Raw genomic sequence first — 24,747 nt, forward strand, 5'->3', positions numbered from 1 at the left:
ACTAAAGGCACACCAGCCTCTGCATCTTCCTCTTCTTGAACCAGAGAGGTCACAGCGATATGGTTGGCTGTTACTAGTCACATGGCTCTCGGCAGCAGCGTGCCTTTTCAATATAAAAGTCTAGATGACATCTATTTCAAAACAAATTACAATGGTACCCAATGAATTTACACTTTTTAACATGGTTTTTAACCAAAATAAAATATAACACCATGAAATAATAAATAACATTGTAGTGTTTTTTTTTTTTTACGCACATTTATCCACTGACCTTCTCGTTTGTATTCAAAGCCACTTTTACTAACAGGCCTTTATTCAACCAGGGCTCTGTTAACCCAGGTTACACTTACACTGTAGAACATCCCATATATCACATATTAATATGACCTATATTGTGTGACATACAGTACCCTCAGATGTCTTTAAGTTATGACATCCCACAGGACTCATCATGATCGGTGTGATCGTCGCAGCCAGAAAAGTTGGCATTAACCCTGACAACGTGGCCACACCCATCGCTGCAAGCCTGGGAGACCTGATCACCCTGTCCCTACTGGCAGGCATCTCAACAGGACTGTACACGGAACTAGGTAATACACTCACCTACACAGAGTGCACCCCAGTTCTTTTATCCAGCATCTTGAAGGATGTCCCAAACCTCCTGTTTTGAGAAGCAGTAAGTGGGGATACACAAAACCATGCTTCACAGAAGTCTTTTGTGGACTGACAGGCCCCCTTTTTGGAAATTGGTTGGTGATTTGACGTTTCAGATGAAGGATCGAAGGAAAGGATGTCTCACGTCTCTAAAAACGTGTTTCCTCTATTACTATTTCATTGCATTTTTCCTCACAATAAAAAGATGCAAGTGAGAGAATGGAGATGTACCCACAGTTCACAGCTTTGACATACTGTTCATTCATTGGTGCATAGTTGTTCCACAAATGTCAGACGTCAAGGTTTTTCAAGGGAAGACATTTTTGTTGTTTTACAGTGTATTTTCCACTCACTTGGTTCTTGTATACAGTCCAGGTCTTACTGAGCTGAGTGTGGGCAAGAAATATATTGAGGAGATGGGATCCATCCATTATTTGTACTGCTCATCATTTAAAGGGTCAAGGGGAGGCTGGAGGCCGATCGCAGCTGACACTGAGTGAGAGGTGGGGTACACTATGGACAGGTCGCCAGTCTGACACAGAGAGACAGACAGCAACTCAGAGCCTTTTATTCGGTGATCACCACAGATGCTGCATTTGTGATAAAACTTCAGAGGTCTCCTTTTCCTGATCACCATCAGGTGGTATCATAAAAGGGAGCAGCATGTGTAGAAGTGTGTGAAGTGTGACTCCAGCTGTGCCTGGTAAATAAGGATGAAAGCTGCCCACACCTAACGCCTAATTGCTATGTTTCAGCTCCGCAGCTGTTCGGCTCTGTTGTTAGCTCGCTGATAGAATCTCCACCGGTGACACACCCGGCTCCCCACGGTTCCATCGTTTCCACACCACAGACAAACAAACAGACAGACAGACAAACACTGACACAAGAGCCTCACTCACTTTAAATGTCACAGTCAAGTTCTATATTGAGCTTACTTGGGTTATTTTGGCTCAGATATACAAAAATACAGCTGGTGTCTGGGTCATGGGTATGTAAGTGTTCTGTTTACATAAATCTTGTGTAAATGGTGGTTTGTAGTCTCCTGCAGTGCCAGTTCAGTAGTTACACTGCCACCTCAAGACTAGAACAGGGACTTACAGTCGGTCCAGATCCAGGTCTGTGCAGTTCAGGTTTCAAATGTTTATACTTTGGACTTAATTCATTTGAAGCTCTGATATAGAAACATTTACACTGCTCTTTCTTTGCTGTGAATTTAATCCCATTCATCAATAAATGTTGATAGTATTTTTTTCTGTTGCCTTATCATATAAATACATCAAGTTAAGTCACTCTCAACTTCAATCCTACAGTTTACATTGCAAAGTCAGTAAATCTCCTACTGTCTTTGCTAATAATCAGACCCCTCAAATAATTTGAAATGAAATAAATGCTTAGAGTACACTGAATGAAATTATCCAAACATTTCTCTGTGGAAAGTATAATAGCATCTTTGTCCTGTGTGTAAATCCGCATTCTCCTCTTCCCATACAGAATACAATGACTATGCCAACCCACTGGTATGTGCAGTGTTTGTGGCCATGTGTCCCCTATGGGTGCTGATAGCCAGGAAGATTCCATCCACCAGAGAAGTCCTCTACTCCGGCTGGGAGCCAGTCATCATTGCCATGGCCATCAGCAGGTACAGGATGCAGAAATCATTCACTTTATTCAACCTTTCATCAGATCAGCCTGACAGACTGCAGCATCCAGTTTGTATACATCACTGTACTGTACATATACTGTGCACATACACTCAGGTATTACCATTTTTACATAATGTCATGCAAACAGCCTTCATTTTCAAAATATCACAAGTACAATTATAAGTCTATTATTTTCCAAACGCGCCAGTTTTATAAGTGTGTGGCAGATCTTACTTTCTATGTAGTGATTTTCCGTTCTGTTTTGTAGTGTTGGCGGGCTGATCCTTGATAAGACTGTGACCAACCCAAACTTCACCGGCATGGCTGTCTTTACCCCAGTGATCAACGGTGAGGAGTCATATAAGTTACAAGACAATTTTACATTTAGGTGCAACTTTAATTGTGTTTTTGAGGACAGGGAAAAGTAGGTGAGCCCAGCAGCAGACAGTGAGGTATAGAAATAAGGGGAAAAGACAAGTGAGTTAGCCAATATGCTAATAAATAAAACACCATACAAATAGAGTGCTAAATAAACCTCAAAATTGATATGACAGCTTCATTCAAGGAGGTGGAGAACAGATATATTTTAGTATAAACATGTCTGTTTTAACATGTCCATGACCCCTGTTTGTTTTAATACATGTGTGCCAGAGTGAACATGTTTGTTGTGATCTTTTAAAACTGGCAGATACAAGGTGGAAACTCCAAAGCTGAGAAATGAAGCAAAATAGCCAAAGTGCCAAAACCTGCAGATCCTCATATGGCCACTTGAGGCTGGCTCCAAAAGGGAGTCTCTCCCTATAGACTCCTGTGTTAAAATGCCCAACTTTACAGCAGAAATACACGTTTACAGTCTGGTACAAGAAACATTCTTGGTCTCTATAGCTAATTTCTCTCTCCATGACAACTGTGCAAAGGTGATTTTTTTTTTTTTATCACTTGCCTATTTAATTATATTGAGACTAAACATTACGCATAATTAAGGGAGAGGCCACTTTGAGTGACAGGCAGGAGGGTCACGTCATACAGTGCCTTGCGAAAGTATTCGGCCCCCTTGAACTTTGCGACCTTTTGCCACATTTCAGGCTTCAAACATAAAGATATAAAACTGTAATTTTTTGTGAAGAATCAACAAGTGGGACACAATCATGAAGTGGAACGAAATTTATTGGATATTTCAAACGTTTTTAACAAATAAAAAACTGAAAAATTGGGCGTGCAAAATTATTCAGCCCCCTTAAGTTAATACTTTGTAGCGCCACCTTTTGCTGCGATTACAGCTGTAAATCGCTTGGGGTATGTCTCTATCAGTTTTGCACATCAAGAGACTGAAATTTTTGCCCATTCCTCCTGCAAAACAGCTCGAGCTCAGTGAGGTTGGATAGAGAGCGTTTGTGAACAGCAGTTTTCAGTTCGTTCCACAGATTCTCGATTGGATTCAGGTCTGGACTTTGACTTGGCCATTCTAACACCTGGATATGTTTATTTGTGAACCATTCCATTGTAGATTTTGCTTTATGTTTTGGATCATTGTCTTGTTGGAAGACAAATCTCCGTCCCAGTCTCAGGTCTTTTGCAGACTCCATCAGGTTTCCTTCCAGAATGGTCCTGTATTTGGCTCCATCCATCTTCCCATCAATTTGAACCATCTTCCCTGTCCCTGCTGAAGAAAAGCAGGCCCAAACCATGATGCTGCCACCACCATGTTTGACAGTGGGGATGGAGTGTTCAGGGTGATGAGCTGTGTTGCTTTTACGCCAAACATAACGTTTTGCATTGTTGCCAAAAAGTTCGATTTTGGTTTCATCTGACCAGAGCACCTTCTTCCACATGTTTGGTGTGTCTCCCAGGTGGCTTGTGGCAAACTTTAAACGACACTTTTTATGGATATCTTTAAGAAATGGCTTTCTTCTTGCCACTCTTCCATAAAGGCCAGATTTGTGCAGTATACAACTGATTGTTGTCCTATGGACAGAGTCACCCACCTCAGCTGTAGATCTCTGCAGTTCATCCAGAGTGATCATGGGCCTCTTGGCTGCATCTCTGATCAGTCTTCTCCTTGTATGAGCTGAAAGTTTAGAGGGACGGCCAGGTCTTGGTAGATTTGCAGTGGTCTGATACTCCTTCCATTTCAATATTATCGCTTGCACAGTGCTCCTTGGGATGTTTAAAGCTTGGAAAATCTTTTTGTATCCAAATCCAGCTTTAAACTTCTCCACAACAGTATCTCAGACCTGCCTGGTGTGTTCCTTGTTCTTCATGATGCTCTCTGCGCTTTAAACGGACCTCTGAGACTATCACAGTGCAGGTGCATTTATACGGAGACTTGATTACACACAGGTGGATTCTATTTATCATCATTAGTCATTTAGGTCAACATTGGATCATTCAGAGATCCTCACTGAACTTCTGGAGAGAGTTTGCTGCACTGAAAGTAAAGGGGCTGAATAATTTTGCACGCCCAATTATTCAGTTTTTTATTTGTTAAAAAAGTTTGAAATATCCAATAAATTTCATTCCACTTCATGATTGTGTCCCCCGCTCTTTAGAAAACCAATGGGTGACGTCACAGTGGGTTTGTCCAGCTTTTATATGCAGTCAGTGGTATCTCCATAATGCCAGATTTTTGAACATTTCATATTTGAAAATGAAAAACACCACAACTGCAACATCTGTTTTAATGTCAGGGTCATCACACTGTTATAGAGGATGTTTTGCTCTGTTTTTGAGATTTTTACTGTGTGTGTGTGTGTGTGTGTGTGTGTGTGTGTGTGTGTGTTTACCAGGTGTGGGAGGTAACCTGGTCGCAGTGCAGGCCAGTCGAATCTCCACCTATTTACACATGGGGCTACCCATGGAGGATCCCAACCCCACACCCAGGAAGTGCCCCACACCCTGCACCACCTTCTTCGGCTCCAGTAAGTTGACGGGCGGCTGCAGAATGTTCCACTATTTTTTTCTCCTCATTTTATCCGTTAAAAACAGATCTTTCCACTGTGGATATTACCACTGAAGATTTCATCTTTGTATGAGAAATATTGTTGAATTGAGCTTTAACATATTGGGTTTATTGTCTGTCCTAAACAAGAGCAGCTGCGGTTTTTGTTAAATGTTATATAAATGTAGTTAAATTCCGTTTTTATGTCTGGCTGGATCAAAGGTAGCTTCTCTTTCTCTTTCAGCTGTGAACTCTCGCTCAGCCCGCGTGCTCTTCCTCCTGGTCGCCCCAGGTCACATCGTCTTCCTCTACACTATCAACTCCCTCAGGGGGGGACACACCACTCTAACATCCATCTTCATCACCTTCTACCTGGCTGCTGCACTACTCCAGGTACACTCTCTCAGTATACATAACCAAAGGTGTTACTGGACCTAAACCTGATGTGCAGTGGTATCCCATTATTAATTGATGTACATCACTAAACTCATAGATAAATGTTGTTTGTGCCGTGAATGAGACTGAAAACTGATCAGTTATTAGTATTTGTAAATTTGATTAGAGTAGCAGTAACAACAGCAGTAGGGGACGTAATGTAGTCAGATGTCTGCACATGAGTTTGTTTATAAGCTGAGCCTGACTTACTCAACTCTCTTTAGGGTGTGGTAGCAGATCCTCTCAGATATAGGCAAATGCAACTACTACAACACTGGATGAGTTTAATGAGTGTGAATGTGTCACAAATGCATGCAAGTATCCTGATGAAACTACACAGAGGTAGTCATATTCTTTCACCAGTGACTGTGTTTATATAAATAAAGATTTTGTAACTTATGTAAGTCAGCCGTTTCGCCGCTGCGCCCCGGGTTTGAATCAGGGTTGCGTCAGGAAGGGCATCCGGCATAAAACACGTGCCAAATGTCAACATGCGAGTCGTCAGTGTGACGATTCGCTGTGACGATTCGCATGTTGACGACCCCTAAACGTGAAAAGGCGAAAGTGACTTTCCTTAACTTATGTAAGTCACTGCCATATTCATTTATTCATAGAAATATATTCATTCCGACTTCCCACCTGGATGCTGTTTCCATTGGGACCATTAGGCTAGTGTTTTACACGCTGAGGCTAAAAGTTCTCACTGTGCTGTGATATAAAACTGAACTTTGCTAGAGCAGTGCACAGAGTTTCTAAAAGCTCAGTGAAAGGGCTTCATAGTTCTTTTCACAGTATAAATTAATTTCTGCAAAGAGATTAAGGTTGGTCCAAAGCAAGAGCCAGCTCCTCTATCCATATTCCTTGAAAGTATGCTCATGTTTCTCTGTAACAGTGACGTTATCCTCCTGGTTTGTAAAAGTCCAAAGTCTGTCAGGGGCAACAAAGATTTCAGGGTAGATTCTGTGTTCACCAAGTTTGGCTCAAACTTCCTTTCCGGTTATATGGCTTCCACACTCCTCCAGAAATGCTGTAGCTTTGTACATGGTCATAAACAAGGAATTAATGAATCTTTGGAACATCAGGAGACACATGGCTTAGTCTGGCTTCATTAATCATTTATATTGCTCTATCTTCAGTTTTGTATTACAGCATGACTCTGGGTTTATAACAGGCTATTTTCCACTCAGCCTCCTTCAAATACATCCTCCACATCTCTAGTTTTCTGGAGATTGAGTCTGTTGAGTGTGATAAGAATGAGTCATGAAAGGAAATTGTAAAATATAGAGTACTGACCTTTACAAGTTATGTCGGTGAGGGTTAGTGCATCACTTTTTTGACAGTGGAGGTGCAGATAGTTACTCATGTGTGGGTAGCATAAAATGCTTCCTGTGCCTTTAAAAATGATTTTTATTAATGTAATACAATATTGCTCACATAGCTGGAAAATTACCTTCTACGTGTAGGGGAGAACAATATAGGCGGGTCTCCTACTTGGTCTGATCCACGGTGTACGACACAGAGATGGCATTTCTGAGAAAGATTGGAAAGGCAGCTGTAGAGAAACAGTAGCTACATAGCAGCCCAGTAATCCCATGTCAAACTGGGGAGCTGAAGCCTCTGTTTGTAAATACAGTATAACACTGTATTCTAAGTCAGGTTTCAGAATTGTGTATTCCAGGTGGAACTATAAAACTTTCTATTCTTAAACCTTAGTAAACCCAACTGCATTTAGAGACATTTAAAATGCATTCCCACAAAATGGACATGTCAGTTATATCCTTCTTTTTGATGCTTCTGAAAGGAGTGGAACATCTGTAGTTCCTGTAAATAAATAAATTTGCTCATACCTCGTCCTCCCCCAGGTGATGATCCTCCTCTATCTGGCTGACTGGATGGTCCACTGGATGTGGGGCCGAGGAATGGACCCTGACAACTTCTCCATCCCCTACCTGACCGCTCTGGGTGACCTGCTGGGGACCGGCTTCCTTGCCCTATGCTTCCACATGCGCTGGTTCATTGGGGACAGAGACACTAACGTGGGCGACTGAATGCATGCACCGAAAGAACTTCACATACTGTACGCTTTCACATACGGACAGTGACAAACATCACCTGTATGCCTGGACACGATCTGAAACTGATCAATTAAAGGGCTAATCTCCTGAAGGGCTCCTACTGATGGAACAGTACACTTATTGGACAGTGGCGTTTCATCTTCAGGATATCTGGACAGTAGTGCACCACAGCAGCGAACCAGGATCCAGACAGTGTTTCACCACAGAAACAATTAGGCACATACTGTATACCTCCACTTTAACCACCCAAGAAACGTTCACCTGATGGCTCCCAGCTCCACAGATTCCACTCCTCCTCCTTTATTTTACTTAATAAATGAGTCATACTACTTCTGTGACTATTGTACTATTGATAGTAATTATTATTGTTGGTAAAATAATTTGTTGATATGAATGATAGCTGTTCTATGTGAAGGGCCAGTCCTCATTATTTTCAATGGGGACCTTAGCCCTCCCAGTTTAAAAAAAAATCAGTTCGTAACACTTGAAACTAAGACGACAAAGGTCAGCAAAAATATATCCAAACAAGCCTAGAATTCTTAATCACCAAGTGCTATGTCAAATATACAGAAAGAATAATCTATGAAATTTAATGTCTAATTTCTGTTTAGTGGAGTGCATAGGGCTAGTTGACATCTCATTTTACTTTGGCTTGGAGTTGAAGGAAGCATGCTTAGGGGGGTTTTATTACAGGGGACTGGACCCACAGACATAAGCTAAAGCTTAAGGTTGTAATTCCTACACTTCCCCTCTCACAATGATCTGATCCCAGTCCAGCAAACTCCTAAATCAATGACAAACATCACCCTTATACCTGAACATGGTCTGAAACTGGATGTCTACAATAAAAGGGCTAATCTCCTGTAGGGTTCTGATTGATGGAATAGACCACTTATAGCTGTAACAATACTGGTAAGGTGCAATGTAAGTTGTAATGTCGTGATTCCTGTACTTACTCCCCTGAAATTCTGGAGTCAGGAATCAGAGGTCACAGTCCAGCAAACACCAGTCAGCCACTACAGGAATTGCTTTACCTCTGATCCTGTTGGCTATTCAGGATCACCTTAATGACTATTGAAGCATGTTTGTTAATTAAGACTGTGCTCACACAATAGTGTGTCTTTTATCTCTCAAACCTCCTCTAGAGTTCCAGAGGTTACACGTCTTCTACTAAATGCACCCATTATGAAATGAGTCATGTTCTTTCATTTAAAAGTGAGCAAATACACAGAAACAGTGGAAAACTGTATGTGGGGAAATGGCCAGACAACTGTTGGTTAAGAAGGAAAACGCACACCTCACTGTTTGTAGGCAGCTCACTATGGGTTATGGGTGTTTTTTGTTTGTTTGTTTTTTTTAACTAAGAGATTAGAGAGCTCTTATTTTGCTGTGGGCTATTCCAGGTGAGAATAGCACTAGTCTCTCTATTTGAACTCATCAGCCACCTGTCGGTTGGAGCAGGCTAGTTGTTGTTATAGTCGTGGTTGTTGTGGTTGCAGGCTTACAGTAAGTGACAAGAGGCTTGTCATGCTGCAATGCACTGGAACAAACCTGCAGAGCTTACTAAACTCACATGCTCACATGTGTCAAATTGTGTTAAGCCGCCTTAGCCAGGATGTGCTCACTTGGGTTCCGCTGGCACAGTATGTTGCTGCCATTTGAGATCTTTAGATACTTAACTTTTATTCCCATGAAACATTTAGACCATGTTGGACCAGTGAAGACAGACTAACAACAGTCTTTGAAGCTGGTAACCGTTAGGTCATTTTTGACTACCGGAGGAAGCAGTGGCAAACCTTTTTAGTATTGTTGTGTTGGTATTAGTGTTTTTGTAGCCTTTAGATTCAAATGTTATCTGAGGGCTGAGTCACACCAGCATATAAAACAGCAAAATTTAGTAACTTAATCAGCTGACTCCAATGGGACTGAACTTACAACTAAATATATTGCGTGGTAACAGTTGAGGGACCAGAAAGAAAAGTGCTATAGCTACTGTAGCATAGTTTGCACAATCAACTTGTAGTCAGTTGTCCCTCCTCTGTTACAATATAAACTGCTCCATAAAGGAGGAAAGGTCTGTAGACAGTTGTGAAACAGGATTTGATGGTAAAAATACATCTTTTAAATAAACAGTAACCCTATTAGCAACCGAGAGTTCTCCAAGCTAACAAGCTTGCAGTTTGCAGGTCTCATTAGCTCAAAGAACGTGTATCACACTTATTGAATGAAATGCTTTACAGTTTTGTGAACAAAATAAAATGCCAGGGGTGAGTTAAGGCACGGTACAGAAAAAATAGAAAGGAACTCAGCTAAGCTTTTGTGTCTGGCAGGTGCTAGGTGGTTTCCATCTTGCTAATTTGCACAGGGCTTTTGCATACCTTACAACTCAGATTAATTCTGTCACACTTGACTAGCTGCAAACCATCTTGACAGTGTTGACAATAGAGGAAACTGGGAGTAGCTAACATATTAGTGGCTTTACAGAAACATATCCGATGCTTTCTGCAATAGTAGTATGAGCTTTCTGCTCTACCAAAATGAGTCTGTAGTGAGATGTAAGACTGAGGTTGATGGAAGAAATACATTTCCTTTCATTTCCCCAACCTTTCAGCACCTCACAGACACAATTGACTTTACTTTGCTACTCTCTGGTGTGACTGAGCACTAGGGGAAATTTCATTGTAGGTTACAGTAAAAATCTGGATTTTTTTTTTTCTCACAGGACATAAAAATAACTAAATAAGTAGTACTGATCTCTCTGGTCACAGAGGAACCTGACCTAGAAGTGCATTATTGACTGGATTATGATTATTCCAACCACAGTTTAACTTGACTGCATGCCTTACCCACACAAAACCTATCTTCCACCAGACTCAGCTGACCCGAGCTGCCTCTCCCTTTGAGGACTTACTGTATATGTGAGGAGGAGGAGAGTGAAAGGCGAAATCATGAGTAATCTTGACAGTCTGTATCAAGTACATCATTGGTTCAGAGGTGATGTCCAGTGTCTTAGGAGAAACCTGTATGTGATGTTTAACTTATCAAGTGCTTGTCAGTCTAATGTGCTGTTTTGAAGGGGCCAGCAACATGCATGTGCAGGGCACATAGTGTGAATGTGCAAAACTTGACTATTTTATATGTCAAAAATGTTTTGTTTTGGTCTGATCAGTTTTTTTGATAATGTTACAATTGTGATTTTTTTCCCCTTTTCCTTTCCTCCTTTCCCTAACTGTTTTAACTCTTCATAATTGTTGCTTTGTGTCATGAATTTCACCAAGAAAACATCCACTGTAAAGACGAAGCAACTTCTTTGACATTTGTCAAATGCACAAAGTACTGTAATCTGCAAAATGGACACCAGAGGGCACCACACAGTTCCTTTTAACTGAACTGTCCTCAAACCCATGTGTTCACCCAGAGGGACATTTATATTGTCTTCTGTTCTACAGCGTTTGACTTGTTGTAAAAGTTTTATCCTTCCATCTCTGTATACTCCACTCTACTGACCAGGTGCCAGCGTTCTGCCTCTACGTCAATGGAAAGTTGTGAATACTTCTATAAGGGGGCAAGTAATGCTTTGTCTATTTATTTTAGAAGCACACAAAGCAAATTGTACATACTATATTTATTCTATATATAAGGTTGTTTATTTTGTCATTTCATTCTGTCTCAGTTTCTTTGTCACCACATTGTCATTTTTCTCTTCTCTTTTATGCTGTTTTTTTCTTTGCAAAAGTCAGTAGAGGTTTTTGGCACTTGCTGCAATAGAATGGTGGTGAGGCTAATGAATAGCGCCATGCCTAATGCCAGTATTTACGCACTTCACACATATGCACACATACCCTGTGTCACACAGGAAAGGCATACTTATAAAACATGGAATGGCCTTAACCTATCAGAGCCAAGCTCAACTCAGAGTAACCAATCAGGAGCTAGGTTCGTCACAGAGTAGTTTATCTCGTTAGATCTGATTAATAAAAGATGTACAGTAAGTTGATTTAGAATGTGTAATATACAATGCAGTGGTACAGAGGAGGGCTGGTAGCATCATCATCAGCTTTTCATGTGAATCTGCAAAAACGAAGACTTCACTAGGTTAAATTTACAGGGCATCTGAAAGCTCTGGAATCAAGGTAAACACCAGAGAAAGAAAATATCAACCTACAGACATAGGCCAGAAAACCTGAAAAACAAGTGCATAATGACAAAACAAAGTGTTAGATCTCCTTAGGATTCCAGATGTTTCATCCCTGTACTGTATGTAACATACAGAGCCTTTTAAAAGCATCACCCACCTACTGCCTTATTAACCTCAGTGCTTCAAACCCTTGAGCCCCTGAACTCACAGGGAGACCACGGTGATCCTCAGGCTGCATCTACATCAAGACGGAGCTTTTGATTCAGACTCTAACTTCCACCTGTCCTGATGTAAAAACATGTTCGGTCTTACTGGGACTGAGGTCTTTGTGTTCTCTGTGTGTTCTTCTTGTAAAAGCCCTCCCTCTGTGAGGCAGGAGGAAGGAGTTCTCCCTGCAGGATTTTGTAAATTGCTTGAAATAAAGGACTATATTATTTCATACCATTTCTCTGTCTCAGTGTCTGTTTATGTCACCTTTGCTGTAAATGTATTGTTACTGGTTCAACAACGTTTTACAGGCTGATGTGTATCTTTAAGTGTGTAATGATAGTAAATACCCACTATACACTACAGTCTCAGCATGAAACAGAAGGTGGACACAGTTAGCAACTAGCTAGTAAACATTTTGAACATTTAGCTAAAGAGTTACATATTACCCTCAGATAAAGACCAAAAACAGAGCTAAAAGAGAACAAATTCTGGACTTGACATTCAACAGTGATGATGTTGCTCTGTAACTGCTGGCTGTAGAAATAAACAACTGTTTGCTAACAAGTTCATGATAGAAACCCAAAAAGAAAATGCCTGTTCATAAAAGCATAGATCAAAAATGTTATCAGTTTGATTACATGTTGAGGATGAATTATTAATAACTGGATGAAACTAAAACAGCTGGTCGAAAAACAAACAGCTCTCACTTGCGAAAACTATTTTGTCAAAACACTCAATAGATGCGGGTATTTACTGTATGAAAAACTGAGTGCTTAGCATTAGCATTCTTTGTTTAGATAGATAGATATATAGATAGATAGGCATTATTGCATATAATGTCCACTTGCAAGAATTTTAACAGGTTTAAAAGTACTATGTCTTATCAGCAAAATATACTTTAAGTATTAAACATAAAAATGCGTATAATGCAGAAAATAGCCCCTGCAACTTATCATATAATATTGGTTTATGATTACCGATGCATTGATGTGTAAGTAGCATTGTGCTGAAAGCTTACAAAAACACACCATGCACCTGTCATCTTTTAGAGTAACTTTATTCTTATAGCTTTGTACTGTTGTAGCTGAATGAGGTGAAATAATTTTGTTTTATTATATGCTTTGTATGTAAAATCTTAATCTGCACGGTAATGAATTAAAGCTCTTAGACCATGGAAATTGGAAAAGTACCATATTTCCTCCTGAATTATACTGGAGTGGAAATATAAAGTAGCATGAAATAGAAATATATAAGTGCAAATACCTCAAATACAGCAGCCACGCACAAAACTCCTCTTTAATATCTTTTAATAGGTTCAGGTTATAAGTACAATAAATTAAATATGTTAAACAGTTTGCATTTTAAACTTGCAGCTCCATGTGTTTTAACATTTTAATGTCCAGCAGATCAGTTTTGAAATGACTAAATCACTACCTCCCTGTGGATTTCCCATGATACAGCAGTACATGGCCTTGTAAACACGAGATGCTGTTGGGTTTTATCAAAAGACAGTATATTCCGCTGAGAAAGCCACTATGTAGCAGAAACCCCAGACTGTGAAATCCAACTCTGACCTCTAATCATATTGTCAGATCTCTCTGTATCAACTCAACAGAGATCAACTGGTTTGGATGAAATATTTAATCATTAAATTTAAATAAATACTAAATGAAACACAAATTGATTTGATAAAGTCAATATAATTAATCTTTCAATGCAGTGAACCACTTTCAAAGCATGGAGTACATAACTGTATTGTAGCAGGTGCAAAAACGCCAAAGATAAATTCAAGGGAAAGCACAAACTGAAAGGATAAGGGCCATAGTGTTAGCTTATTTAACAGGAGATCAGCAGAGAGTTGAGACTGCTGGTTTGATGCCCTGAAGATGGAGCCAAGAGTTTCTCTCTGTTCGCTCCTCCTCCTCCATCCTCCTTGCCATCTCCAAGGAGATCACTGGAGGACAACTGGAGGCAGAGGGCATCAGCTACCTGCAGGACCTGGGATGGACCTGGGTTGGAAAATTTAGGAAAAAGTTCAGCAACAAGAAACACAAAAATGTGACTATTTGGACAATTTGGAACACATACCATCTCCACTCTTGTGGTACTCATCCAAAGTGTCCATTACAATCTTCCCCAGGGCATTGTGGGACATATTCTAGAGAAAAAGACACATTTTTAACATTTTGGTGTTTTATGACAGGACACTTGTTGTCTACATATCAGCCCTGAGATTCAACTGCCAAAGCAACCTGCCAAAAACATCAAACACTCACCATTAGACCTCATGGTTGTTAAAATCACAATGAAAAAATACATTTAATATCCATTCATCTCAGCTTAAAAACTACATAGACTCCAAAAATTAAATGACTGTGATCTGAACAAGCACCAGAAAAAGAACTGACAGACTAAACACTCGATGGCAATGAAGGGGTGCATGTGTATGCCGAAAGTGAATGGCGTGAGTGTGTGTACTATGTGTGTGAGTACCTTGTTCCGCAGCTGCTGCAGCAGTGTGAGGGCATCTGTGAGTTTCTCCTCCAGCAAAGAGAGACGTGTCTTTTCCTTCTCCTCCTGCCTTCTCGTCTTGTCCTCCTCTTCCTCAGGCCTCTGGCAAACAGGAGGAGAAATGGGCCACTGCCAAAAAACTACTGCACTGCCACAAACTACTGTGAATCTATTCAAGTTATATGTAGATGTTTTTTTCTTTTTATTTCAACTTCTGCCATAATATGAAGAATTCAGTTCAATTCAATTTGATTCATTCAGTTGTATTAGTATGGTATCATATTGTATTGTACTGTATTAGTATCATGCATTCTAAATGTCAAGCTAACTCGCTCCTACCTTTTCTGCTTCCAAGCCTCTGCTGCCCTCTGGCTGCTCTTGGTTGAGTCCTCTACAGCTGCAGCACCCCCTGTTGTCCCAAGAAGTGCTGATGAGGTTATTATCCTGCAGGTGACTCTGAGACAGAAGACGATGGACTACATGGTTGTGACATCTGGGAGAAAGCAGAAGAAAGTTATATTCAGTATGTGTGTGTGTGTGTGTGTGAAAAGCAGAAGAAAGTTATATTCACTATGTGTGTGCGTGTGTGTGTGTGCGTGTGTGCTAGATGTTAGCTAACCCTTTGCCACAAACGTGCAGTTGGCTGTTATGCTTCTTCACATCTAACAGACAGCACTGTCCTTCCTCCCTCGCCCCCCTGTCCTCCTCCTCTTCATCAGAAGCAGCCCTTCCTTCCACTGCTCTCTGCAGGTACTCTGCATCTGCAAACAGCAGATTTAGTTACTTTACTGGCCAGGCATCGTGATTTAGAATCCACACCTGTGTATATGTATGGTCAAAAAAGTGCTGGTGAGCCTAATTTTAATGGTGTTGGTGGATGAATAATGTTCTGTGTAGTTGGAAAATAATATTCATCCACCAATGCAAAGCTTTACAGATCACCCCTAACAAACATACCAAAGGGAGCAAAAGCTGTCCTTAAAGGCTGTTGTAAAATGTTATCAACCAAAGAAAAACTATAGTTCATTTAGAACACACATCCTCTGATCCATAATTATTCAGCGCTCATTCAGTTTTCCAGCCACCTACCTATTTTGCTACAGGTGTCTTCTGCTCCAGCTGAATAAATCTGTTGATGGGCGGCGTCAGAGATGCAGGTACAGCAGGAACTGATGGTGGAAAACATAGAGCATAACTCAAATATACTGCCAATATAATACCACTTACAGTGTGGACAGAGGCATCCTTATTAGTGAATGTGTATGTGTTACAGAGCCTGGTATGTATTTTATTAATTAGCTGGAACCTGTCTAATGAACTCTTTACAGACTGTTTTTATGGAATGTAACACATCCTAGTTTGTTTTTTTTAATGCTTTCAAACAAACATACACACACATTAGACTGCTGATGTTGTGTCAGAGTGCAGGAACAAAGCAGTGCTGGGATCATGACATTTATGTCCTTTGAGTAGTCACCAAGTCTGATTTAGTTTATCATGGCGCTGTGACTTGAGAAACATATCACAGAAAGCCTGCTGTCTGCCCAGATGAGAGAGAGGGCAAAAGAATTCTATCTGCACTGTGTTTTTTGCACATTAGCATAGCATGTGCCCACTGTCCAATATCTGACTTGATATGAAATATACCGCCTGCATTTAAAACTGGAATTAAAGGAAAGCATCACAATTTTTCAAAGCTCAGGTGTCCTTATAATCACTGAAATGAGCCTTGGTTGCTCTAATCGTTCCACTTGTTCATACCGGATATTAAAAGATTCCCTCCTCACATGTTTTCAATGGATGTGATCAGGGAGAAAGCTACAAAACCCTGATTCTGTGCAAAGAATTTATCTGAAGCTAGTATAAGGCTTCAGCCATCCATGTTAGACAAGTAAAGTAGGTAGACTGCTGAAGCCACCTCTCTGACATTAGTCAAAAAGGAAAGGTGTGGCTGAAATTAATATACTTTTAAGACAGCAATGATTGATTTTTTTGGCCACTTGGGAGCATCAGAACAATCTATACCAACAACACTGACATATTATTACCTTAAAAATAATGAACAAATAATTGTCTACTTGCACATCGTGCAGCCACAGACCAAGATTAGCATGCATTAGGAGTAATGTTCTGTCCATGTGATCAGTCTAAGTTCAAAATTCACCCACATTACTCCAGATAAAGAAGTCTGGTCCTTTAGGTTCTAAATGCACCACTATAGCTGCATTTCCACTATCGGAACCTAACGAGTGGTATACACAGTACTTCACCCAGCATAACCTCTCAGGTTGATGCAGACCACTTTGCTTTGGTTTTCCACTGTATTTTCTCTGTATTGGTCTCTGGTTAGAGGAGGGAGGGGCTGTGCTCTTCTCTCACATACATTCAGCAGAGCATAGGGAAGCAGAGGACGTGAAGCATCACTCCATAGTGTAGCAATCAGCCAGTAACAGAGACTGTATGAGCAGTTTATCAAACAGCTGCTGAACAAACAGAGCACAAACTTGCAAAAATGTGACATCTTCACCACTTTGCCCCCGGTCCACTCACTGAAGTCCCTGTTTTACCTCTAAACCAACGAATGAGGTCCTCATTTTACATGTGTTTACACAGCCTGCTTATAATGTTAATGCTTGAGGTCTGAAGACACCAATATTTAACTAATCACCAGTGACTGCTCTGAGGGCATGCACCCCCTCCCCCCTTGCATTCCTGGAACTTGATTTTAACACTACCTCCTGAGGGGTGCTGAACTGTAGCTCCCAGAATGCACCTCCAAAGTGCAGAGGAAACAAACACAGAACCTGTGATGAGCGTTACTGTGCGTGACATGTTTCAGTAGGTTCCTTCATAATGGAAAACCCCCTCAGGTTTGCCATGCTAGCTACTAACTGTATCTGGTTGCTGTTTGGATTTGTGTAAGTAGAGTGCAGTGATTTCAGCAAGATATTGGGGCTTATTCACAAAAAACTGCTGAGAACAGTGAGAGAGAAGCAAAGCAGTAAAGACAATGATCTGAAAGATACCAGACAGATTCTATAGACAGCAACTGCAGAGCTGGATGATAATTCACTGAGGATCTGCCACTACAAGCTACACCTTTCACATTACACATAGCCATTTGATTTATTGCTCAAACAAATTTTTAGATAGGCGCAGCTGTACTTTTTGTGGTTTATGATGCCAGCGATTTCAGCCTGCAGAGTTGGTTCAATCGCTAGTGCATTTTGGGAAATGACATTATCTGAGTATAGTCTGGCCACTGAAGGAGACTTTGTTAAACATTAATCAAATGGTATTTGCTGGAAATGAACTTTTTTTTACCTCATGTTCTTATTAAGATTGAGTGTAGCTTGTGTGTAACTTAACCTGTGTGCTTTAGTGCATTGAATTTCAAATCAACAGAGCACAGAGGCAAATGATGTGTAAATGGATGCACAAACACATCCATGCACTGATTTCCTCCAGTCACTCAAGGACACACAGAGCAGCTGTACCGGTACTGGTGCAGCTCAGTCTCCAGCTGGATGATCCTGGACTGGAGCTGAGGCTCAGACTGAGCCTGTTCCTGGATCTGGTGAACCCTCTGTAGTCCCAGGCTCAGGGCTTCCCTGGCCTCCTCCGTCCGCCTCCTGGTGGAGATCAAACCATTTTTTTAATATTAATCTTTTCTACCATTAAAACATCATGGAGATCAAACCATTTTTTTAATATTAATCTTTTCTACCATTAAAACATCATCCAGTCAACTTTTAAAACTCTGTAGTAATAAATGCTGACTCCCACCTGATCTGAGCATTCTCCTTCCTCAGTGCAAACTCCAACCCCTGCAGCTTGCGCACCTCCTGGTACGCCCATCGCAGCTCCTCCTCCAGGTGCTCATTGAATTTCATAGCCTCCTCCAGCTGCCCGTCACGTGAGGAGCGGATCAGCTTCAGCTCCCTCAGAAGGGGGTCCCTGATGTCCAGTCTGTTTGCCACCCTCCTCACTCCATCTTCTCTGGCACCACCACACTGTCCTTTAATTCTGTGTGTTGGTACCAGTTTTCCCTCTTTGAGGGTGATGGAAGTTGCATGAGTTGAAACTGAGGTGTTAAACCTGGATGGAGCAGTGAGGGTGCAGCTCCTCTCCCGTCGGAGCGCCACCTCCAGTGCCAGGCAGCGAGCATCACTCCCCTGCAGTGCTGAGCGGAGGTCCTCCACCAGCTCCCTCAGAGCCAATACCTCATCTGCAGAAGAAAAGAAGACAGACATGGAGGATGAAACTGTAATGAATGTGAAACCAAATCACTGTTCATTTCAAGATCCTTTTTTCTCATTAAAATGTTGATCTAGGTACAGCAATACACAACAGTATCTCATTAAAATGCAAACACATGCATCCCTAACCCTTTTTTGCAGTGCATTGATTTAAGTTCTGTATTGTACACATTTGGGGCACTTGCACTTTACTTGAGTATTTCCATTCTCTTGCATGGTACAGCCTTCTTCTGCTCCACTAGAATTCGGGGGGAAATCTTGTGCTGTTTTACTCCACTACATTTATCTGGCAGCTATAGTTACTAGTTACTTTACAGAATGTATTTGTGCATACAAAATATATGACCAGCTTATACTATATGATTACAGATTTAAGAAAATAGCTTTGTATAAACAGTAAAATGATCTCCCCCATACCAACTACAACAATAAAATGCTGCTGACATATTGATACAAGTAATAATCCAACAATATACTTTAATACAATACATAATACTTTGACTTTTTATGATAATACACGTGAACATTTTACTAAGACCCATTCTGAGTGCAGGAATTTTACTGATAATGGAATATTTGTTCAGCACAGTATGTTTACTTAAGTAAATGAAGACATTCTCCATGGCTATGTTTGGAGAAGGTAATTTACTGGTGGAATGGCACCAAGTAAATTCACTTCATTCTGCAGTGTTTGTACTTTGATTATTTCCATTTTATGCAACTTACTGCAAAGTACTTTATACCTGGGCTCAGCTCCAAGTATCAGACAGTTATAGTCACTATAAAGATACAGTAATATAGTAATAAAATAATATTAATAAAAGTATTATTCACTGTTAAAGATTAAACAAGCAGCTCTCACTTTTTTTGGCTTCTGACCCCTTATAAAGTAAAAAAGGTGTTTGGGGAACTCCTTCAGCTAAAAAGACATTTTTATCTCTATAATACTTCTCACAAGGTTTAAAGGTAGTGGTTCTTTTAGATTAAAAACAAACATACCAACAACAACAAAAACAAAAAATCAGACAATATTAAATATTAAAAATATACAAAATGGCTGTTAGACCCCTCAGATTTATCTTGTTACCTTTTGGAGGGTCCTGATCGCTGGGTTGGAAAGCACCACAGACAAAGTAGTTAAAACTAGCTTCTTGACTATAGTTACAACAGGAACATGCTGCTTACACACTGATGCATCAGCATTAATAATGTAACAATGTGAGACAGTATGTCAGTCACGGGAGTAGTTTTGCTGTAGAACCAGTGCTTTTATTTTTGTAACGGTAACAACGTTCACCTTATAACTCTCTACTTCTGAACAATTTCTTAAGTTGAGTTTTGAATTCACGATTCTTGTTTTTGTAATGTTTGTACTTACACCTAAGTGAATAAACCAGGTTCTTTCACCACCGGCTTACAGAATCGGAGAATGAACAGGTGGCGCAGGAGATGGAAGACTTCACTAATTAAAGTGAAGTGGGAAATGTTCCAGTGCATGTTGCCTGTACCACGTTAACAAAAACAATAACTGCTCTATTTATAAGCTAACTGAAATATTCCCTATGTACTGTAATAAGTGTAAGAAGTGCAACAGTAACATATTGTCAACCAGGTGCAGTACCTGTCTCTCGTTTGTCTGTGGTTCGAAAAGACCTATTTCCAGGTCCACTCTGGTCTCTCGTCAGATCAAAAGTGACACACTTTCTCCGTCTGGTTCGCGGCCACCTGAGCCTGATCTGTCTCTCTACCAGCTCCGTGTCTTCAGTAACGGGCAAGCGCCAGACACACTCCCCGGTGCCTCTCCGCGCACTGCGTACACGGAAATACCCACAGAGCCGCGAGTGAAAGTCTTTAAAAGACAGCTGACAGGGCAGCCCAGAGCACACATCTCTAAACTCTTCATCTTCTATATTTTCTTCTCCATCTACAGCACCTTCATATCCTTTCATCGTCCTCTTCCCCACTCCGGTGAGCCCCAGCACGGCACAGAGCGTGGTGAAATCCTCCGCCGATACAGTACCGCCTCTGTTGGAGTAAGCGAGGTGGTGGAAGACCTCCTGCAGGTACTGGTCTATTCCAGTGGCCAAGACAACGATTTCGTTCTCCACGCCGGGATCGGGACAGTGGTGATGGGCCAGGGCGCTCCGGAGCCACTCGCTTTTACGCGCTGATCGCGGTGCGGGCTGTACGCGCGGCAGGACTAATGCGGTGCGCTCCATGACTGCACATAAACAAATGTTTTTGTTCTGTAAGTTACTAAATTGAAATCACCTTACAATAATTAGCACCGGGTAGCCTGCGATTTCAAACGTGAAGCGCTTTTCCGGTTTTGACGCGTAATTCCTTGGGAAGCTCTCCTTAGATTCATTCCCGATGCAACGCAGGATCTGATCCCTTAGGGGAGGTGAAAAATCACAATGCACCGACTCCACCCTTTTGTTGGCACACTGACCGTCTGTGTGTGACTGTGCCAGTAAGGTGCTTTTCACTGCTTATAGTCAGGTATGCAAAAAGCTGAGGACACTTTTATTAACTGTGGTTATTTGATCTTTGTTACAACAGTGGATCACATATCAGATAGTGCCACAAAAGAGCTTATGACCCATAGAGGGCACTGAGTAATTCCTTTAAATGATCAGATGTAGGACAACTGAGTCATGGCAGGACTTCATCCCTGTTGTCCATACAAATGAGTCTACAAATCCTTTAGGTTAATGATATCATTTTCAGGGTTTTAGGTCATTTTGTAGCACCTGTCATCCAGTGACAAAAACAAACCACAACAATTCAGAGTGAGTCATGGTGGGATTCAGTTTGCACCTTTACCAGAATTAAGTGGATCTGACTCACAGCTTATATGGCAGTAACGCAATAACAACAAAAAATAAAATGACTCCTGATGGTCTGGTTCAAAGTTCTCTAGAAGTCAAATGTAAATTTGGTTATAGAAAGTGAGCGGAAACACGGTACCTCTCCTACCATGACCTCACTGCTGATCCCACACCTGACAGCCCAAACACAGGGAGTGTCTCGATTATACTCAAAGGTATGACTAGACCATGAATAATACTCTGCTGCTGCACTCAGCTTACATTACACAATGAAAATGATTCAATACACCAGAAGTAGTGTCAAGTCAAATTGTCATCCATCCATCCATCCATTTTCCTCCGCTTATCCGGGACCGGGTCGCGGGGGCAGCAGTCTAAGCAAAGATCAGCCGAGAGACATAGTCCCTCCAGCGTGTCCTGAGTCTTCCCCGGGGCCTCCTCCCAGACTCTGAGATTCGCCCTGAGTCAATTTGTCAACTGACAAAAAATAATCAAACATTTAAATCACTTCACATGAAAAAATGCATGTAATCCTTTGGCACTGGGAACATTTTATAGACAAACAGCACATTAAAACAAAGCAAGCTGAGGTGCATGTGTATGTAGTTATTTACTGTATATTCCTGTGAAAATGTAAAATCAACTTAATTCACTGAACTTTAGAAAACACGTTGAGTGAAATTAAAATATTAAATTAAATCAAAAGGAGTTTACATTTGATTACATATAAATTATATGTGTTGATTTTATTCAGGACAATTCTTAAAATAGATTCTTAAAAGATCATGAAAGAAGAAAAGCACGTGTACACCTCTTGCCTCTATTAATGAACACTGAGAAATATAAAAAGTATTAGTCATGAATCATCACAGACTAGAGTGTCCCTGTGTTCATGGAGGGAAACCTCAGTTATTGTTTGGTCTTTGCTTTGGTTTCCAGGACTAATCTGGGTATGGCTGAACTGCAGTGACTCATCTAGGCTTTTACCTGTGGAAAGGCATGTGAGTGTACTGTTTCATCCTGTGCTGCAGTACCGGAGGTTACAACTTACATACTTTCCTAAGACAAACAAATGTTTTCTCTCAAACACTGAAATTGTGCGACAGACATAAAACAACACGATACCTGCAGCATGTTTCACAGACATGTGGAGGCAAGCAGAGCCTAGTGGTAGTCTTTGAGTCAAGTCCTCCAGCTGCTGCGTCTTCGAAGCTCAGTTTTTCCTTTAGGGCTGCCGAAGATCTGTGATAAGACAATCAAGGTCAAGCTGTGCAGTACAGCCACAAAAAATACACATGTTGTAGCAAATACTAGTTGTTTTTTTGTTGAAATTAGTTACAGTTTCTCAGTCTTATCAGTCTAATATAAGAGTCTAATATAAGAGTCATGATTTACATTCTGTTCTGCAATAAAAAGATCAGTCTACATGTACATTGTGCAGCAGTGACTAGTGGTAGTCAGATCCTTTACTTAGGTGAAACTACCATACTGTTAAAATACTCCATTCTGTTATTCTGTTGGGTAATTTAATATATTTTTCAAAAATGTATCTTTTATAAGCTTTTTGTGTTTTGTATGCAAACATCTTAATTTGTAAAGTGACTGAAGCTGCCAAATCACTTTAAAGGAGTGACAATCATGGAGCAGAATTGGTTGTGCAGCTCAATCATCGGGTTTCCTTAAATAGCTGATGGCCTGCTCATTTTCCTCATTTCCAGCCATTTAATGTTTAATCTTGGGTCCCTCTAGATTAGCTTTGCACCCATCATAACTACAAATAGTCTGTAATTATTTGCAGAATGATAACACCAGAAAGAGTATTCCTAAAAATGAGAGGATAGTATGTGAACACGCACAACTCCTGTTGCCAGTCATGAAGCTACACAAGGTATAAACAAAAAAACACTGGCAAAGCTATGTTTCCGACAATGACAAGACCTCAAATCCTACCTGACATGTTCAAGCCAGAAGATGAAATTGGACAGCATGACAACCCACAACAGCATGAATTAATCTGAATTTATCTTCCATAGATAGGTAAACAAGGGTATATGTACCGATGAAAAGAGATTTGTAACACTCTAAACAGAGCATAACTGAGAAACCCCATATTTTAACTGGCATAATGCAGACAGAGTAACTTCTCCAAACTTACAGCAATTCTCTACAAAAACCAGGCATTAATAGGCATGCAACAAGTGTATTTTTAAACTTACTGTTACATCCCTGATTGGTGAAAATGTCAACCGGTGATTAATGCGTCTTCCCCAAAAAATTCCTTGTGTCACAGGTGACCACATACAATCCCAACAGGTAGATTTGCACCAACAATCATGGATTATTAAAATCCTCTTGTTAACCATTAACACATCACATGTGGCAGACACACTGGCTTCAACCAGTTAAAATAAACAGGTACTGTGCTCCGGGGAATCCAGCATTGATGAGCTGATCATTCACCACCGTGGGGGGCTTTACAGGCCGGCTGCTTGTAGGTTAGACCCTGTCAGGTAAAACGAGTCCCTGTACAGGAGCATTCCTGGACATGCAGTAACCTCAGGCCCTGTATTTTTCAACATGTCCTCTGGTCACAGTGCAGCAGGAGATAAAATATATCCACAAAACCAGGCACAGTCAAAAATTCAGCTTTTACAATGGCACAGGTGGATGTCAGGCAAGCTCACATGAACGTGCAACTGCCTGGACATTATGAGCATTCAAGAAAATTTGTAAACTAATGCATAAGATTTTACATAGTTAGAAAAAAAGTCTCACCAGTGAGAGTTTGTGAGACTTGTAAAAATCAAGTTGCTTCTGCATAGAAGTACAACAATAATAATCACCTTTATTTGTATGTTACAAATAGGTTACAAACAAGGAATTTGTTTCCGGTACAGAGCCAAGGCAGCCATCTGCGGCACCAACTCACACCAATGGCTCTAACCATCAGGGGCAACTTGGGGGTTCATTGTCTTGCCCAAGAACGCTTTGACATGTGGACTGCAGGCACCAAGATTCAAACCTCCAGAAACGACTGCTCTACCCACTAAACC

At 40.8% G+C, this 24,747-nt stretch overlaps 2 protein-coding genes across 2 annotated transcripts in view; one reads left to right on the forward strand and one right to left on the reverse strand.

Annotated features, from left to right (window-relative positions):
* slc41a1 (solute carrier family 41 member 1) overlaps positions 1-12,327 on the forward strand; it is a 35,295-nt gene extending 22,968 nt beyond the window's left edge. Inside the window, exons 5-10 of the mRNA XM_020620562.1 lie at positions 444-590; positions 2,146-2,293; positions 2,566-2,645; positions 5,084-5,215; positions 5,480-5,628; positions 7,533-12,327. Coding sequence (XP_020476218.1) covers positions 444-590; positions 2,146-2,293; positions 2,566-2,645; positions 5,084-5,215; positions 5,480-5,628; positions 7,533-7,718 — 842 coding nt within the window. The 3' untranslated portion in view covers positions 7,719-12,327. The remainder of the gene's footprint in view (positions 1-443; positions 591-2,145; positions 2,294-2,565; positions 2,646-5,083; positions 5,216-5,479; positions 5,629-7,532) is intronic.
* Positions 12,328-13,383: 1,056 nt separating this feature from the next.
* Positions 13,384-21,245, reverse strand: LOC109971985 (EF-hand and coiled-coil domain-containing protein 1). The gene is made up of 9 exons (XM_020620564.1): positions 20,485-21,245; positions 18,391-18,832; positions 18,102-18,236; positions 15,694-15,773; positions 15,224-15,365; positions 14,944-15,097; positions 14,587-14,706; positions 14,182-14,251; positions 13,384-14,102 (listed from the first exon to the last, which is right to left on the reverse strand). Exons 1-9 carry the CDS (start codon positions 21,080-21,082, stop codon positions 13,930-13,932), a joined length of 1,914 nt encoding a protein of 637 aa, XP_020476220.1. The 5' UTR covers positions 21,083-21,245; the 3' UTR covers positions 13,384-13,929.
* Between the last annotated feature and the right edge of the window lie 3,502 nt (positions 21,246-24,747).

Source organism: Monopterus albus, unplaced genomic scaffold (genome assembly GCF_001952655.1).
Source record: "Monopterus albus unplaced genomic scaffold, M_albus_1.0 scaffold241.1, whole genome shotgun sequence".
NCBI lineage: Eukaryota > Metazoa > Chordata > Actinopteri > Synbranchiformes > Synbranchidae > Monopterus > Monopterus albus.

Coding starts and splice junctions, on each gene's coding strand:
- LOC109971985 (XM_020620564.1), bottom strand. CDS start 21,082: ATGGAGCGCACCGCATTAGTCCTGCCGCGCGTACAGCCCGCACCGCGA. Junction 14,707..14,943: donor GAGGCTTGGAAGCAGAAAAG/GTAGGAGCGAGT, acceptor CCTGTTTGCCAG/AGGCCTGAGGAAGAGGAGGA. Junction 14,103..14,181: donor GTACCACAAGAGTGGAGATG/GTATGTGTTCCA, acceptor TTTCCAACCCAG/GTCCATCCCAGGTCCTGCAG.